The sequence below is a fragment of the Eleutherodactylus coqui genome, chromosome 5 (genome assembly GCF_035609145.1).
Source record: "Eleutherodactylus coqui strain aEleCoq1 chromosome 5, aEleCoq1.hap1, whole genome shotgun sequence".
NCBI lineage: Eukaryota > Metazoa > Chordata > Amphibia > Anura > Eleutherodactylidae > Eleutherodactylus > Eleutherodactylus coqui.
Genome location: NC_089841.1, coordinates 143,112,782 through 143,132,231, shown reverse-complemented (window position 1 = coordinate 143,132,231; position 19,450 = coordinate 143,112,782). Strand labels below are relative to the sequence as shown.

Here is a 19,450-nt window from a genome sequence, read left to right as displayed (position 1 = left end):
TGGATACCTGACCTTCCAGGAAACTAAGGCTCAAGCCCATATCTAGACCTCCTACTGTAAGAAGAAAAGGAGGCATGACAAAAAAAACCAAAAACGCATAAGATGGAAGTTGCCTTCTTCGCACCAGAGAAAGATTCTTCAAAACTCAAGTGGAGGAGGGTTTTCTGGACAGCAAATCTATGGGCTCTTAAGACCGCAGCTTCAACCACCAGACTATTAAAGCATGGACAAACTCGAGTGGAGGGGAGGCTCCCGTAAGAGAAGAGCTCCTTGAAGAGGAAGGCACAAAGAGGAGTCAACGAGCAGGTCGCCAAGATCTGCGTACCACGATTGATGGGGCCAATCTGGAGCGATGAGAATTCTGTGAGTACTTCCATCATGATCTTCTTGAGAATTCAAGGGATTAGTAGAAAGAGGAAAAAAGACGTACGGAAACTGGAAGTCCATCCATGGAATTAAGAGTATCTACTGCTCAAGCTTAGAGATCCTGAGACCTGGATACAAAGATTGCGATTGATTCTGAACACCATAAGATAGATGTCCGGTTGACACTACCTCGACAAAGTGCCCAAAATACTTCAGGACGTAGCTTCCATTCTCCCGGGTTGACTATCCCAATTGTCCACTCTTGGTATATGGACGGACAAAAGTGCTGGAAGATTGTGTTTGGCCCATGTTAAGATTTTTGCAGATTTTTCCATGACCTTCAAGCTGAGGGTTCAGCCCTGATTTATGTACAAGACGGACATCATGTTGTCCATTTGGTCCCGTGCTAGAAGTCAGGAGAATGGCTCGACGTTCCAACACATTTATCAGTAGTGTGGACTCCTTCCTGGTCCAAGTGCCCTGTGTCATGAGATTCCACAGAGTACCTTCCCCTAGCCAAGGAGACTGTCATCGGTGCCAAGTACTTGCCACTGGAGGGGCAGAAAGGAGCATTCGAGATGGAGTCACGGGAATTACAGCCAGCAAAAGAAAGGAATGCTGCAGCTGCAAGCGGATCTTTCGACCAAGAGATTCCATGGATTTGTGCCACCTAGAGAGAGAATGGTCCACTGGAAAAGCAGCGTATGAAACTGGCCAAATGGAATCGCCTCGAAGGAGGAAAACTCGAGTAATGTGGAGACTGGCCAGGTTGGCCGACTGGGTCAGTGCTTTTATCAAGAAGTTGTCGAAATAGGGAAAATGTCGGACTTTGACATACTGATTCAGCCTTTTCAGGTCCAGAACAGGCCTGACTTTGCCATCCTTTTTGGGTACCATGAAGACTGGAATATAAACTGGTAAGATAGGATAAATAATTACCCTTTTGATGAGTAAGAAGTGGACCCCATAGCTGCCGCAGTGTATCCCATGTACTTGCCTGCCTTTAGAGAGGAAGGGAGTGCTGCAGTAAAATAAAGACACTATAGCTGGTGGGTCACAGTCAAGTTAGCACTTGAATGTGCCTCCTTTTCTTCTAAGGTTGGGGCAGGCAACAGAATAGTTAATTCCATTCTGATCGCCCTCCTTGGTGGTGTAACTTGGAAAGTCCTGTCTCCCTGTATTACCTGAATCTATCTTGAAGACTCATGACAAACAGGACTACCTCCTACAGACACTAAGCTAAAACTGGTTAGCTTGGCACCTGCAGGAGAGGTATAGCTAGTAGGAGGAGCTAACACTTTCTGCTTAGTGTCTGTCCCCTAGTGGCAGTAGCTATACCCACGGTCTTCAGCTGTGTCCAACGACGATAGACAAAATCTGATTTAAAAAGAAAAAAAAAAAGCAAACCACATTTCTTAGTAAACCCAAGCTCCTGTCTGCTCATCAAGGTGTCAGTTTAATAAGAACCATTTAGAAGTCTTAAAATAACTAATCCTCTTGCCAACTTCAGCCTCCTGACAGACATTACTAAATCCCTTTGGTATAATTAAGCCTTTTCATTTGTATATGCTTTTCAAGAACTAGCTTGGAGGAGTCATAAGCATTTCCCACAGAACAAGCAGGGGACAATTTATTTTGCTCTACAAATTATTGATATGAAGTCTAGGAAGACATACTTTCCATTTCTGCATAGTCTCCTTCCTTTTTTTCACTGTCCAACTTTTGTTTCCGTAGACTCTCCAGCTCATCCCGCAGCTGCTCATTGTCCACCAAGGCTTTCTGCTTCTGTTTGCGCTGTTCTTCCACTTCTGCTTCTAAAGTGTTAATCTGGCCCTTCAGCTGCATGATGTATTTCTGAGCCTGCAAAATGACATTTAAATTTTTTTTTACTGCAGTTCACAAATGCCAATATTTCTGCCAGAGTCATGTGACAGGCAAAAAAAAAAAGTACAGAAATGTTTAGTTACAGCATGTATCAGAGCTAATGGCGAGACATAGTTGCTCAGATTATCCAGTAGTTGCCCTACTGACCCTGCTAGAATTCCCGACCCCTGTGAATCTCGTGGCTAAGGCACGGCACTTGACGCGCTGCTGAGGAAAAAGGAGGCACCTCGCTACCTCAGGACCTACCCGCCCATCCGAGTTCGTGGTGCCTGCCACTCTCAAATGGGAAGCTTCAAAGTGGTCGGGTTGTGTGGCAGTCTACCCCCACCACCACAAAAAAAGGGGGCCACAAAAGGAGAAGAGAAGGTGAGAGGAGCCCCCTGTACCCCTTGAAAGTAATGCCCTGAGTCCAGGTTAGCTGCAGGGGTGTGGGTGTCTTAGGATATTTGAAAAGACATCCTCTCTACATGCTAATACTTTCTACAATCCACAACCCAATTCTCAAATGCACAGAGCACATTTTCACTCATAAGGCCTGTCGTATGATCAGGCAAAAGATCAGGGCCACAAGTAGGGTATTTATAAAATTAGGAAAAACATAAGAATTGAATAAATATCTGTCTCTTCACAGAATCACATGCTGAAAAAATATAATTAGCACTTAAATAGCATAATGGTTGTATTTAAATGTGCTGTGAATGCAGCGGAAATTGCAAATTTTCAAGAAAACACTCACTATAGGCGCTGGATTAATTCTTTTAGGAGTGTAGTTTTCAAAGCAGGATAAAAAAAATTATGGTTTGTTTCCACTGAACTGGTACCTCAAGAGTTCTACAAATACAACGTGGTATGCAAGAAACCATTCCAGCAAATCTGTGCTCCAAAAGCCAAATGATGCTCCTTCCCTCCGAGCCCTTATATATGCTTAAACAGCACATTACAACCACATATGCAGTAGTGTTGTACTGGGAAGAAAGTAACAAATTTCAGGGTGCTTTCTCTCCTATATTACTCAAGAAAATGGATTAGCTAACTAGTGATTTAGGCTAAAATTACATACCTAAATTTTAATTTTGATTGCCTTAATGCTAATAAATTCTGTGAAACACCCATAAGGACAAAATGCTAGCTACACCCCTAGATGAATGCCTTGAGCAAGGGTAGTTTCCAAAACTTTTACAAAACTAAAAGCCTTTTTTGGGCGAGTTTGATTTGCTACTTCTACAAACCGGAAATGGTGCCTAGAAAATTTCAATGAAAAAGGAGGACCAATCCACAAGGGATTCCTTTAATTCTGAGGCCTGTGTGCGAGTCAAGTTGAAAACTAGAACTGCATGAAACATTTCTAAAAACCGCAAACCCAGGGTAACATATGGTTGTATTCCTTTGTTAACAATTGCTGTATTATAGAAATAAATGGATTAAATATCTTAGAAATAAATGTAAAGATCAAAATTTTGAAATACCTCCCTAGACACAGTTTTGAATACTTTGAAGGGTACAAAATTGGGGTGACGTATGAGAATTTTCCAATACAGGTCTCTCAGAACCTCTACAGAACTGAATTAGTGCCTAAAACGTATCTGTCTCCAAAAGAAATAATCAAATTCTGAAAATTTTAAGCTTTTCCACATTTTCTGTAGAATTGTGTTGTTTTCCTAACAGGTGATGCATCAAGCAAAAGTTACCACCAGAAACCTAGTATACTGGGGCCAATTTAATAATCCGGTTTTGTTTGTTAACATGGTAAAATGGTTCAACTATTAACAAAATTACATACAAACTTTGAAAGAAAAAAAAAACAACTTAAATTACTCCAAAACAAAAAGTAAGGGAACAGAGAGTTATATGGTTAGAGAGACAGATTATACTCCATCATATAGATCATAAGCAAACCTATACAAATGTAAAATTTCTCCATCATAAATCAAGTCAGTCTAGCTACCAATCCTGCCTAAGGCCGCCTGCACACGGGCGGAAATCCCGCGGCGGGATTTCCGCTGCTCAAAGCCTGCATAGGAGTGCATTACAATACGCACTCCTATGCAGGCGGCCGCGGTTTGGCCACGCGAAATATCGCGCGGCAAACAAACCGCGGCATGTCCTATTTTTGTGCGGGGCTCGCAGAGCCTCGCACAGTAACGTCACTCACCCGGCCGCCGGCTCCGGTCCGCGCATGCGCCGGCTGCCCGGCAGCCGGCACATGAAACAGCCGGGGCCGCTGGGCGCGGGTGAGTACGCGCTCGTCTCTGCAGGCGCTCAGGTCAGGTCCCGCGGCGAGAATTCTCGCCGCCGGATCCAACCCGCTCGTCTGCAGGCGGCCTAATAGTTGGTGTAAATTTGAGCCAGGCAGTCTAAAAATGTGCCAGATTTAACTAAGTGACTCATAACAGATGATCATTTTAGTTTATCTTTAGACACTTTTGTCCAACTTTATACCACCTATTGATACTTTGTACCAAGATGTTTGCTACATATAATTATAAGAACTTGTAATTCTAATTTATAGCCACTGATGTCCAAATACAAACCTCTAGTTTTATTTTCTCCAATTCTGAACGAAGCATTTCAACTTCTTTTTTCAGATTTTCAATTTGCAGATCCCTTGAAACAAACAAACGACACACAAGTCAAGTCAACTGCATTGATTCTTTCTAGATCTCGTTAGAAAGATGACCTATAGGACTAACGAAACAATATCTACCTGTCATCAATCGCAGAACCATTTGGAGGACCAAACGTTTGTTGGAAAACATCCTCTACGACCTAAAAAGTAAAGTAAACAACTGTGTGTAACATGGAATATTTAGCAATTTTTTAACAACTTTAAAAACATTTTCCTTTTGTTACTCAAAAATGCATTTCATCATGTACATAAAGAGAATCAGTCACCATGAAAACACCCCTGTATTACTATAAAGTGTGCCTGAAAGAGACACACATTTGAAAAGAAACCGATATAATTCTTATGGCTGAGCTCACTTTCATTCCCCAACAGTAGGCCAGACGTCCTACTATACTGACAGTTCTTAAGGGATACATCACTATACAAAGCACTGTTTGCAGGCTTACTGCAGGAGAGTGAATGAGTTCAGCAATAACTGATCAAATCTAATCCCAGCAATAATGTATTATCCCATTGTTTTCTACGGGTGCAACAAATGTAAACATGTGCAATGTAGGCAGATGCTTTTCTACCGCAGAAAAAAAAATTTCTACATAGGCAATACAAAAGGGCCTTCCGCTGAAGGCACATTACATTTTTGCTTTTAAAATGTCAATGGCAGAAGTATAGTTTATGTAAACATTTGCTTCTCTGAACAGAAAAATAGAATGCCAAAACAACATTGAAATTCTTTTCTGAGTCCACAAGTAGCAACCTTGTGGCAGTTAAGCAGGAATATTAGGAATCATAGCAAAACGGGGGATAAATGGATAAAGAGGGAATACTGTGGAATCGAATTACTGTTGTAACTCATTGAATTGTATCCGTAGAGCTCACTGTGTCTATGGGTTTTTTTTTTTTTCTAACAAAAGTGATCGAGATGGGAATCATTAAACGATTGTACTAAGGAATACTGCAGAGAATTCACTTGGTCATTGAGTATGTTGAGACCACCCCCTATTGATTGTAACCTGGACCGGGCGTCCTCTACATCAAAACCGAGAGTGTGTCATGTGTGCGCCTTGCTTGAGTGGACAATAGTTTTATTAAGGGAGGATTTGTTACTCTGTTGTGTAAGCAGGTAAGTGGAAGGTGGGGTGTAGGCCGTCCCCGCGTAAGAGGCCTCAACTCGACACGGGTTGATCATGCTGCTCTCAGCTGTCTCCAGGGGCCCCACGTGTTCCAGAACTTTTCATGGGAATCTGTGGCCCAACTAGAAAGCTCCTCCAGGTTTGCAATGGTATCAACTTTTTCCATCCACTGCGATATTGAGGGGGGAGATTTTTGTAACCATAGTAAAGGAATCAATGCTTTAGCAGCGTCCAGAAGGAAGGCAATGAGAGGATTCCTCTTAGGATGAAACTCTTTGGTAGGCTTCCATAGAAATATCATCTCCGGGGATAAAGATATGTCCGGAGTGAATTGTTTTAGTGTCACTTCCACCTCTGACCAGAAAGGGGCAACGATCAAACAGCTCCACCAAATATGAGAGTAGGTTCCTATATCATTTTCACACCTCCAGCATCTCCCGTGTGGAGCTAATTTATATGCGGCTAGCCACTGGGGGTTTTTATACCACCTTACCAGTAGCTTGTAGTGGCTTTCTTGTGCTATAATACACTGAGAGATGCCAAATGAGGTTTTCAATATCGTATTGATATCAGACGGAGAGAGAGAGATGCCCAGTTCTTTCTCCCAGGAGAGGAGGAAATTGGGTTTTATGACAGATGGTTTAATGATAAATTGTTTGCGAAGGAAAGAAATTTTCCTAAATTTGGAGTTATTATCCGTAAGGATTTTTTCGAAGCTTGTTAAGGGCCTTGTGGATTTGTATTTTGTCAGAAAATTGTTCAGGACTTTTTTGATATAAGTCAATTGGAGGAAAGAAAGATTATGCAGCGGGAGGAGGTCTTTTAAGATTTCCTCAGTTGTTTTGTGAGCTATTGTTTGTAAGTCCCCTATATTAAGATCTTTGAATTTTCTCCATAATGCATGGGAGGCGGGATCTCCAGGGGTATCCATCAGGTGAGGAATTATTTTTATAGGTGCACATGGTGATGGGTCTGGAGCTAGTGTCTCTTTGAGGCTTGCCCATAATACGCAAGTGCCCTTAATCAAAGGGTTCAACTTCTTGGTTCTGCCTATCTTGTTCAAGGGGAGCCATAAGTCCTTCAGGAATGATCTCCCCTCCGCTGCCTCTGCTAGTGAGGGTAGGATCCTATCTCTGGTTGGGAAGACTAGGTCCACCCAGTATCCCAATTGGGAAGCGCTGTAGAAATCGGCGATATTGGGGAGGTCTATGCCTCCCTCAGTGCCTCTTTTAATCATAAGGCTATACGCCAGTCTGGGCCTTTTATTTCTCCACACAAATCCTGAAAAGATTGATCTCATTATTTTGAAGAAACCTTTTGGGAGGTGTATTGGGAGCATTCTAATTTTATACAAAATTATCGGTAAGATGTAAGTTTTCAGGATATTTTTCCTCCCGAACCACGATATGAAAGGAATATCGTAGCTCCGTAGGAGATTTTTGATGTGGCCGATCAGAGGAGTGAAGTTCGTTTGGTAAAGATCTTCTATTTTTTTTGTTAGTTTAATTCCTAGGAAATCCATTGATTTTTCGGTCCAGCTAAAGGGGGATTTCTCTTTAATGATCTTACATCTTGTTTCTAGAACAGATATATTTAAGACTGTGGACTTTGCAAAATTAATTTTAAAATTAGATAGCGACCCGAAATTGTTAAGTACTGTTTCTAATTTGATTAGACCTTTCTCAGGGTTTGTGACTAAGAAAACAGTATCATCCGCGAATGCGGCAACGGATAGCGTATGTTTCTCCCATTTTAAGCCTTGTATTTCTGGGTCGTGCCTAATTGTCTGAAGGAAAGGCTCTAATGCAAGTACGAAGAGGAATGGTGATAAGGGACAACCTTGGCGGGTGCCATTTTTAATGTCAAAGGATGGGGAGAGAATTTCGTTAATTTTAAGCCTAGCATTTGGTGAGGTATATAGGGAAAGGATGGCAGAGACAAAGGGCCGAGGAATATTAAAGTGAAGAAGGGTTTTCTTCATGTGCAAAATCACAACATTATTAACTCTAAGGCCTTACTCAGACTGCTGTATTTTTCGTCAATGTATTTCATGGGCAGAAAACCTATTATAGCCTATGAGGCTATTCACATTTGCAAGTTTTCGCATTGGATTGGTTGTGTGGGAGAAAAAAAAAAAAAAAAAAACTAACGAAAAACTGCTGCATGTCCTATTTTGGTCAGTACCGCAGATGAAAACAAGACTGAGTGTTCAGTATCCATGAAATTGGACAGAACATAGACAGGTGTCTGCTGTACCCAAGATTCTTGGGCATAACTTGCATACAGCCATTTAAATGAGAGTACCAAAAATTAATATATGTCTTATTTTCGGGGAAACAGGGTATCACACCCAGTGGAGAAAAAAATTGCTGTATGCCAATCACTCTGTGCAAGTACGCAACACTAGAGCCAGCAATGGGCTATGAGGAACAGATCACAAAAACAGTCGATTCTCAAAAAACTTGACTTAGATTTTCTAGTTGCCTTTGGTCTGCCAGACCGCTTCTTGTTTGAGTTTCCTCAAGTGCCTTTTGATTATCTAGGAAAACTGTTCCAACCACTACCTTGGCTTTCTGGGCAATTATTCAGTAGATCAGACCTACACTTCCAAGGGTTATAGTTGTCTGTCTTTGGTTAATTGCCTTTTTCTTATGATAGTAATATGCTCTGTCCTGAAGAGCAAAACTGTCCAAATCGTGCCCTAGACTGTGTAATGCAGTCTGTTCTGACACTGGATATATAGAATCAGAAGTTTTGAAAGTAATCTACAAATAGCTGAGACACCTGTAGAACAGTTTGCATCCAGATTTCAAATGATAATTTGCTTTCTGTGCTGCAGGGCAGCTATACTAGTTGTGTTCTCTAAAGAAACCCTTGGGTTAAAATCATAAATTAAGACTATTGTTGCGTCTCAGGTTAAAATGTTTATATTTTTATGTTTAACTTCCTTTTTAACCTTTGGACCATTTCATGTTACTTGCTGGACTTGAACTGTGTTAAAGGTCAAAAATACCAGGAAAAACTGAGGCACTCTAAAATTTCTGAACAGTAGTGTAGTTGTAGAATTTTACTTGTATACGATGTATAAGAACTGGCCTAACTGCAGCATATAATAGAATGCTATTCACCTGCTGTTCCACTGGCTGGGCGTTGTTAATTTCAATTAGAGATTCAACTTGCGTCTCCTCTTCTTCTGGAGTCTCATTTGCCATGACCACTACAGGTTTAACATGTTCATCCAAGGCTGATGCTCTTAAAAAGTTAGGTGGATTCTGTTGAAATGCAGAATAAAATAATTGTTATTTATGTATGCAGATAAATTGCGACTGCATAGGCCGCATCACTCTTTCACTGTAAGAGGGCACAACACTGAGGACTTAGGTCTCCACAAGAGGCAGAAATCAGTCCTGAATGTTTTTTTTGTTTTTGTTTTTTTAACATATCACAATTTTGCAACCTTTTGTAGAAAATTGCATTAACAAAAATGGTCCGGTCTGCTGTGGTTTTCAAAAAAACTGCTGCAAAAACACATTATACTTTCCTCCAGTCTGAGACAGTGGTAGCCAACTTGTGGAGAGTTAAAGGGGGGAATTGGAGCAGAGGAAGGCAGCATTAACAAAATGAGACCACCAGGTACTACTCCAACTATGTATTTTCAATGTAGTGTCAATTATGCCTGCACTGGTAACCACTTAAAATTTTTTGATTTAGGCATTTCTATTGCAGTGAGGATATGTAAATAAACATATCTGTTAAAGCCTCTACACATTGAATAACATTTCTAGTTTAGATTCTGTGCTCTTAAAGTGTTTTCTGGGCAAATAGTATTGATGACTGGTGATGCTCTGCTCGGGATCTAAGCCGATCGCCATGCCTGCCATCAGTCCATTGAGGTCGGATGTCACCATCGGGTTGGAGCTGGAAGTGTAATGGGTGGCTTCACTACCACCAATTTCAAATGGGAGCAAAGCTGCCTATTAGCCTTCCTGCTCCAACACCGTTGCAGTAACAGTAGGCTACATGGTCAATATAACATGCTTAGAAAAAAAAAGTTTAAAGTTTTCAAATCTAACAATAATATGCATTAAAGACTAAGTGATCACATATTTTGAATGGCTCAAAAAGGTGTAACTAGCATACAGGATACTCACATCAGGAAGCCGGGGAATCTGAATAAGTCGCTTGAAGTATAACATGTCTGATGCACGTTTAAAGAAAACTTTAAGGCTGTGGTGGAAGATACACAGATAAGACCGTAAATCATAGTGAAAACTAGCTTAGTGGAATATCATAATTTTACAGCTTAGCACTAAGCAGGCAACACAGTTTACGATTGTGTGGTTTAAACATTTAAAGCACAAAATGTATATGCATGTATAATATCTAGAAACATAGAAAATTGGTGGCAGAAAAAGACCACACTGTCTGTCTAGTCAGCCTTTATATTATTTCTTTTACATTTATCCTCTTAGGATATATCTATGTTTACCCCTGACATGCTTGAAGTCATTTATTGTTGATTTTCCAACCACATATGCTGGAAGTCTGTTCCAAGCAGCTACTATTTCAGTTAAAATATTTCCAGACGTTGCTTCGGATTTTCTTCAACTAATTGTATTCCCTTGTCCTTGTGTTTAGCTTCCTAACACTTCTTGCCAGACCTTTATATACTTAACATATTTAAAAGTTTAAAAACAAACATTTTGTGCCTCCTCTTGCCTTGGAGTTTGGTTAATATTGGGCGTTGTGGATCCATAACCACAAAAAAATATATATATATATTCTCCATACGCATCAAAAAATTACTATTTTACCTTCCATGCAAGAATCCTGGGCTGAGGTTCATTCCATTCTTGAGGGTATCAAACATGGCCATAAAATTTGTACTCCCAAACTCTTCTGTGACGCTGCAACTTAAAATTGCCCTTCAGTATGATAACTTATCTGCTGTATGCTGTGTCCCTGACCACAAAAATGTTTTGCTACAGGTAATTCAGTCTTTCCCGCTCTAATTGAGTGGCGATGAGATCTCATCCCTGCTCTCAGTTTTTGTCCTGTTTCCCCGATATAAAGCACCCCAACAGGACATTTACACCACAGGATCAGGTACACAACATTGGACATGGAACATGTGAATTTCCCTGGGATCTTCTAGTCCTGCTGTTTGTTGGGGATCCGTATCCTGTCCGCAGTCAATATATGTGAGCAGGTCTAGTAGCTCCATTCCTTACGGAGAACAGACACTTGAATATGGTGTGCTGTGCTGTCACCTTGCTCACTTCATATATCTCACGATCCACTGCTTGCTCAAGCGGGTTCACCTGCCCCCGGTCCTGAGCTTTAAACAGCAGAAAATTCCATGCAGGAAAAAATGTAATCTATGCTTGCTTGCAGAGTAAAATTTGTAATCTTTTATTTAGTCATATTTAAAATTGCCAGGTGTATACATCTCTAACCAGATGCGTATCGGCTGCACAGAGCCTTCGTCAGTGGTAGGTATATATGTGCCCCATCCAAACCCGTTCCATTTTAGCCTGAGGAAGGATCAATAGAAGAACCGGAAGCTTGCAGTAACATCATGTATTTTTGTTAGCCATTAAAAGGTATCATACCTACAAGATTACTTGGTGTTACCGTGCAGTGCGGCACGGGGTCCCGCGGTCAGCGCGCGCCACCCCGGCTTCGGCGTCCTGGAGCTCTGACGTCAAGGCTTCCCCAGCGACGTGGGGCGGCCGGCGTGCAGCGGCGTGGGCGTGTCCGCCCGTAGCGTGCCGGCCGCACTCCCCCCTCTCTCATGTACCGAGAGTGGGGTTGTTGCCTCGTTCCACTCTTCACCCCTGGACGGAGTTTTGCAGTCATAAGGCTGGCAGTGACCTGAGCTCACTGCCAGTTATTGGTTCTGTCAGCTACTAGTCAGTCCTGTCTGCCTTGTCTCAGTCAGTTCCCTAGCTGGTTCTAGTCAGTCCTGTCTGCAGCTCTCAGTCAGTTCCCTCGTTGGCTCGTCAGCTTCCGTCACCCGCTTGCCTGGGTCACTCCATCTGCCGTTCCTTGTCGGTACTCTGTCCCCCGTTAGATAGTTCCATCTTGTGCAGTCGCCAGGTCCCTAGCCAGGGTAGGGACCGCCGTCCAGTTGTCTGCCTGGGGTTAGCCAGGTCGAGGCAAGTAGGCAGGGACAGTGGGGTGCGGTAAGTTCAGGGCACCCCATCTGGCGCTCGGGGGGGATCAGAGTGCCGTAACACTTGGTTTCTCTCAATGAGAACAATCACACTTTGTTCTACTGACTAACATGGTACCAAACCTTTTTTTCATTTTAACTAAGGCCACTCTCACACTTATTTTTTTCTGCGTTTAATGCTGCATTTTCAGTGAAGCGCTAAAAACGCTGTCAATCACTACCAAGTCAATAACTTCTCAGACAAGCCTTAAAATGCAGCGTTTTCTAAGCGCTGTTTGTTCTATTTACATGCGTTTCTGCATTTTAAAGCGCGATGCTTTGCCCTTTAAAAAGGAACAGGGTGCGTTTTCAGCATTGCTGAAAACGCGGTGGTAGAATGTGGTTACTGCGTTTTCAGCAGCATTTTTGACTTTTTTTTTCAGTTCTGGCATTATCAGCTTGTTTGGCTGCATTTATAACTGTGCTGACAACGTAGTCAAAAGCTGTAAAAAAAACCCAAACAAAACAAAAAAAAACAAAAAACATGTCAACGCAGCTGACAACGCTGTGTTAAAAAAAGGTGTTTGTTTTTTTTCAAGCGTATGTGTGAGTGGCCCAGCACTGGATTTAAGATAAATCCATTTCCAGTCACAAGATGAAAACTGCTATTTAATGAGCTGAGCTTCACAGACACTGACTGCACCCACTGACTGTCCACAAGGAGGAGGATTCTATTTTTCATTGGTTGCACACTTAAAGGATGATTGAAAAAAAGTATTTCTGGAGAGGATAACCATGTAAATCCTGACATTTGTAAGTCATGGTGTTTATCAAGGGTATGTTGGAATGTATCACCTGTGGAACTGTTCATGAAATCTGTCTCTGTGTCCCTGCAGTGTGTCAGGAGGCAGACCTAAGACAAAATACACAGAGATTTTATTAAAACATTCAAACAAATTACTGTAGCACACAGAAACCATTAGCCGTGTTCTATTAGTTTACCAACATCAAACAGGCAATACAAAGATCACAAAATCAAGAGATATATGGGACTTACCGTATTTTTTGCTTTAGAAGATGCACTTTTCTTCCCCCCAAAGTGGGGGAGAAAAGTCAGTGCGTCTTATAGAGCGAACGTGCCGCTTATTCGTGCGATCGCGAGTTTAACGCGCAATCACGTGAACATTCGGCCAAAGAAACTCAGTTCTCTCTCCTTTGCACTGCTGCCCGCTGATTGGTGGTGAGCGCCGGCGGGAACAACTGTTGCTCCTCTTCCTCCACCAATCAGCTTGACCGCTTCCTCCTATGAGGAAGTGCTTACAGTTCTTTCATTAGTGCATGACAAAGCTACCTTAGTCTCCTGCTGCATCCATCCAATTTTAGAAAGATGTCAAAGCAGAAACGACTAGCGTATAAAATCCCTTTTAAACTGGAGGTAGTGATATACGCCAACGAACATGGGAACAGAGCAGCTGAGACATTTTGGGCTGCCTCCAACAGAAAAAAATGATACGTGAATGGAGGAAAGAGGAGGAGGAGCTGCAAAAAGCAGATAAAAGTAAGCACTTTTCATGGGCGTACTGCAAAATGGCCACAGATAGACGTGGAAATGAAAGAGTGGATAATACGTCACAGGAACAACGGATTTTCAGTCTCTACAAAAATGATCATCTTTGAAGCCAAGCGTCTTGCTGCAGAGAAAGGCATTGATGACTTCACTGGATCCGCATCATGGTGCTACAGGTTCATGAGGAGATGTGGCCTTGCTATGCGCACCAAAACTAGGATTGCGCAAAAAATACCTAAAGAATATGAAGCCAAGATTGTTTCTTTTCATAAATTTGTAATTGATGCAAGAAAGAAAAATGGCTTTGAAATAGGCCAGATTGGGAATATGGATGAAGTCCCGTTAACTTTTGATGTTCCATCAAACAGGACTGTTGATTTGAAAGGTGCAAAATCCATAACTGTGAAAACCTCAGGACATGAGAAAACGCATTACATGGTTGTGTTGTTCTGCTGTGCAGATGGCACCCAACTTCCACCAATGCTAATCTTCAAAAGAAAAAGCATGCCAAAAGAGGCAATCCCACGAGGAGTTATTGTCCATGTTCATGAGAAAGGATGGATAGATGAAGGTGGAATGAAAATATGGATCGAAAAAGTGTGGTCCAGACGCCCTGGAGGGCTTCTGAAGAAACCTGCCCTGCTAGTACTTGACCAGTTTAGGGCACATATCAGTGAAAACACAAAAAAAATATTTAAAGAAGCAAAGACCCATCTAGCTGTAATTCCTGGGGGGCTTACCAGCCAGTTGCAGCCTCTGGATGTTTCTATTAACAAGCCATTTAAAGTTTTCATGCGAGAGGAGTGGAACAAGTGGATGGCTGCTGGGAATCATGACCTGACACCCACTGGACGCATGAAAAGGCCCACTATCACTCAGGTTTGTGAGTGGGTGAAAACATCGTGGCTGGCTGTGAAGGAGGAAATTGTTGTAGGATCCTTCAAAAAATGTGGCATCAGTAATGCCTTGGACGGTTCTGAGGATGGAATCCTTTCTGAAGATGCTGACACCAGTGATAGTGAGTCACTGAGCTTGATAAGTTCGGACAGCAGTGAGGAGTTTTTGGGGTTTCCTGATGACTAGAGGTGTATTGTTCTAAAATAAAAAGCTCTGCTCATCTGTTAATTACAGTGATAATAGTTCTTAATGCGGCTGTTGACTGACCGCTGTTCATGTTTACCTATTATTCTGTTATTTTATTAAATATTTAAGCCCACTTTTTGGTTCAAAATATTTTTTTCCTACTTTCCTCTCTCTAAAACCTAGGTGCGTCTTATCAGGTGCGTCTTATAAAGTGAAAAATACGGTAAATGATTAGAATATCTTAGATACAGGACTGCCAATGCATCGACTGGCTGCTTGCAGTGCAGCTAAAAGGACAAATTTCAATAGACATTTTTGAACCACGTTTCATAACCCAAATAGTTAACATCTACAGTAATTCATGGTTTACAGCGATTGCCTTTCTGCTACAAAGACATCACTGCAGAAACTGAAACGGTTTCCTCATTTCTGTAAACATGGGGTACATTTTACAAAAAAAAAAAAAAAATGGAAAGAATTAAAATAAAACAAACTTACAGGAATGTAGTTTAAACATCAACTTTACAGTGTAGTGGTAGAGATGACTGCAGTCCTGAATGACTTGAATAAGAGGTGCAAGTTTACATTGCCCTGCAGCCATCTGGGACACGGCAATGGCACTGTTAAGCTGCCTAGAAACTGAAGATTAAAACCATAGTTAGTTCATTAAGGCCGAATTCACACAAGAGTATATACATTTGCGCAGTATTTTTCCACATCTGGTGTTGCGCATTCACAACAGCATTTTTAGTGTACCTTTTCAACAATTAATTTGTGCGCAATTGTGTGTGTAAAAAACACCAACCGATGTGCTCAGCCAGTGAAATTACCAACTAATTTAATGAGTTCAAGGTGTGTTCTTTTCCTGTGCAAATCCATTGAAATCCATGGGTTCTATTTTCTGCATATTGTGTGTGCAAATATGTCTGTGCGAATCTGGTCTAAGTGCTGAAAATAGTCTAAGTCGTAGATAAAAGTGCATTGGTCTTTCAGTTGCTGATGCAAAAAAAAACAAAAAAAAAATACATACGTAATATATGCTACTTTTTTGTTATACAGTATTGAATGCTAAGAAAATGAAGAATCTCTGTTGTGACATGCAGATTTCAGGTCACGTATTTCCTCAACTATTTAAAAAGGACTATAGGCTTTTCCAAACACAGAATGGATGGGTTTTACACGGAGCGATGATCGCTTGCTCAAAAAAATCGTTAAAAAGCAATCGTTTGAGCGATCATTTTTGCATCTAAATGACCGCCCATCATGTACTTTTCGTGCGCTGCTAGCTGATCGTTAAATTCAGTCCAACCTAAAAATTGTCCTTCAGCCCAACTAGCAGTTCTCCGTGGGTAGTGCTGATAGCATTGCCTTTTGCTGGAGAAGAAAAGAACTGAAAGCAGATAAGCGCCCTCTGGCTATTAACTACTTTCATCTAAGGTTTTATTTGCACACTTAATTGCTCTTAAGTAGCAGAGTAGCTACTTAAAAGTTTATGCAAAATGATGGCTCAAAGCTGTCACTCAGACTGTCCTTTGAGCGATCATCGGCTGGTGTAAATGGGCTTTTAGTTTTCCAGTTTTACATACATGTAAAAACAAGCTATACATTTGATCTAAGCTTTGTAAAGAGGAAAAGGCCATTACAAAAAATGGTTAGTGGGAGAATACCATGAATTGTAAAAGGCATTTTACACAAATCAATGACAGGGCACAAACCTTCACCCGCCCAGTCGTCAGGCTTTGTAAAACAGCCAATTCCTGTGTAAACCAATGATTGCTGTATGCGCATAAACAATCATATAATATAGTTTGTTTGTCCCCATGCAAATAAGCTACTGTTTCTGAATGGAGTTGAATGAGGGCCGATCAACATGCTTTGTCAATCGGCACTCATTGAAATGGCCCAATTTTCATCTTGTCTAAAAAGGGGTTGTTCTACAAGTGCAAGTGATACCCTATCCACAGGATAGAGGATAACTTGTAGGTCGATGGGGGTCTAACTGCTGGGAGCCCCACCAATCCCAAGAACAGAGGTCCGATGCATCCAGGAATTAATGCAACAGTAATTACACATGCATGCTGCTGATGCTATATTCATTTCAATAGGACCACCATAGATAGCCGAACCCCAGGAACTAAGCTACATTCAGCAGTCCCTTTTTCTGCGTGCATCCCAGATGTCAGACACCCCCCCCCCCCCCCCCATCATTCAGCCAGGGGATAACTACCATTTGTACGATAACCCCTTGAAGTACTTTTAAAGTCCTGTGATCAATTTTATCACATATTCATGTAACCTTTATTAAAGGTGGTGTTAAATATCATTTGACTAGTCCAATGTTTCCCAACTTTTGTAGTACTCGCAACACACTGTTTTGTTGGTTTTTCTTAATTTCTATTTTTTTTTTTTTTTTTTAATTTACACTTTTTATTTTTTCCAGCGCATAAAATACGAAAATAAATTTGCCCCGACACACCAGGTTGCCACGGCATCCTGGTTGGAAATCACTGGACGACTAGTCTAACATGCTCTGAAAAGTTTAACTTTTTACTTACCAGCCTCTGCAAGCTTCAATTCACAGTCCATATAATCAAACATTTCCACTGTTAGCTGGAATCTAACATACAGAATTAGATTAATACCACAAAACAACATGCCCCATTGACTACAGTTTGTGCAAGACTAAAATCAGATTCTAACTAACCAGATCCATGTTTTCTATTCCAAAGGTCTACCTTAAAATGGAGTATATAAAGCTATCGGGAACATTGAAACCAAATCTTAAGATCATGACCAGTTGTAAAGTCTGACAATTTACTGGTTAGCATTTTCCAAAAGAGTATGTGTATAAACGTGTTATACAATACATACAGAGATAAAATAGGCACTCTAGACCAAAAATACACAAAAGTATATCAGTGTGCAGCTGTTGGAAATTTCAATACAATATAAAATAGTACAAGATTTTTAAAAAGATGATTTTAAGAGCACTACAACAAACAAAAAGTCAAAATAGGCTACCATAAGGCTGCGGTCACACAGTGTAAATCCCGTGGAAATCACGAGGAATGCCCGCAGCAGGTCCACACCACAATACTGCAAGATTTCCATGGGAGAGGCCGCCGCAGAAACAGCGATACAATTGACATTCGGTGGATTTGAATCCCGCGTGGCCTGTTAGCTTCAGTGCGGCTTGGCCGAAATGGTTTCTCCGCAGCATGTGGACGAGAGTTTTGCAAATCTCGCAGAGCCACATGCTAGAGTCGACTGTTCTCTATAAATTACTGCTAGTAAAATGCATACAACTGATTGTTTTACAGGCAGTAGCAGTTCTCTCACAAAGTGCAAACCATTCTAGTAAAACCCTTTAGTATAATCTCACCCATAATCTATAATGTGTGATGTCTCAAGGCAACACTGTTTTAATTAAAAGTTAGTGGATCCAGCTTCTCTGACATCAGCAATCCACCGCTGCCATGCACAGCTTCGTCTTGCCAAACATGTCCCCTGTAGCAGCTATACAAGGGCATATTAACACAGGTTCCATTTACGAGACTACCACTTTGAAAGTGAACCTGTGTGTTAATATAATATCACACGATACCCATCATTTATAGTTTGATGGATTTTCTGTAATTAACGACGCATTAAAAAAAAAAGTGTTTTAAGGAGCCGGCTTTTCTCCTTTTGTTTTTTGCTATTCAAGCCATTTGACTCACGGTCAGCCTGAGGACCTGAAAACCTTCAGGCCAAATTGGGGTAAAAATATAACCTACTAACCAGATGAAAATAACGTTGTGTAATGTGTTTTGGACTACATGTTAATAGAGGTTATATTTAAAAGTGAATCTGTCACCCGGTTCAATGCAGCCTGAACTACAGGCAGTAGGAACCCCGAACAGGTATGCACATTGCCCCTCGTGTTTGTTTTATTCTCACACGCTGCATTGTTTCGGTATAAGACACATTATGAAGTTTAACTCGGAACTGAGCTCCGAATCAAGATGACGAGCCACTACAGCCTCTCCCTGCCTGATCTAGAGTGACAGCTCTCTCACTATACACAAAAGGGGAGAGAGCAGTCAGTCACTCTATATGATGAGGGAGGAGGGGCTGGCGCGGCCAAACTTAGTGAGCTCAATTCCAAGTCAAACTTCAAGGTGTATTTATTGTGAAATGCTGCAACATTTCAGAATAAACGATACATGGGGGCTCTCCAGATACCTGTCCGCAGTTCGGGCAGCATAAACCTGATGGCAAGTTTCCTTTAAGAATATACATCAATAGCTTGCTTTTCTTATGAAGCCTATAAGCAGCATACATGTTGTTGACATCTGTACCAGCTGCCTTCTCTAGAACTTCATCTGTCACTTCCAGGTTTGGAGGAAACTGTGGATGCTATAAAAGAAAAAAAAACAAAAAAAAAACAAAACAATTTAATAGCATAGGAATGTTCATACTTTTTTTTTTTTTAACTAACAATACCTAATGCCAAAAAAAAAAAAATTAACAAAAATCCCACTGCCACATTTCCATACCTTTGTGTGGAAGCTGATTTTATTGAGCAACAGTTTTGTATAAATAGTGACAAGCTGTCCATATCGATCATGCATATGTGCCTAGTAGAAGGAGGGTAAATA

General features: G+C 41.2%; 1 protein-coding gene across 1 annotated transcript in view; it reads right to left on the bottom strand.

The window, feature by feature from the left end:
• HIP1R (huntingtin interacting protein 1 related) overlaps nucleotides 1-19,450 on the bottom strand; it is a 93,818-nt gene that overhangs the window by 36,025 nt on the left and 38,343 nt on the right. The window contains exons 5-14 of the mRNA XM_066603320.1: nucleotides 19,349-19,429; nucleotides 19,132-19,208; nucleotides 17,366-17,427; nucleotides 15,309-15,449; nucleotides 13,016-13,073; nucleotides 10,158-10,233; nucleotides 9,135-9,278; nucleotides 4,955-5,016; nucleotides 4,782-4,854; nucleotides 2,043-2,226 (exon numbers count right to left, since the gene is read on the bottom strand). Coding sequence (XP_066459417.1) covers nucleotides 2,043-2,226; nucleotides 4,782-4,854; nucleotides 4,955-5,016; nucleotides 9,135-9,278; nucleotides 10,158-10,233; nucleotides 13,016-13,073; nucleotides 15,309-15,449; nucleotides 17,366-17,427; nucleotides 19,132-19,208; nucleotides 19,349-19,429 — 958 coding nt within the window. The remainder of the gene's footprint in view (nucleotides 1-2,042; nucleotides 2,227-4,781; nucleotides 4,855-4,954; nucleotides 5,017-9,134; nucleotides 9,279-10,157; nucleotides 10,234-13,015; nucleotides 13,074-15,308; nucleotides 15,450-17,365; nucleotides 17,428-19,131; nucleotides 19,209-19,348; nucleotides 19,430-19,450) is intronic.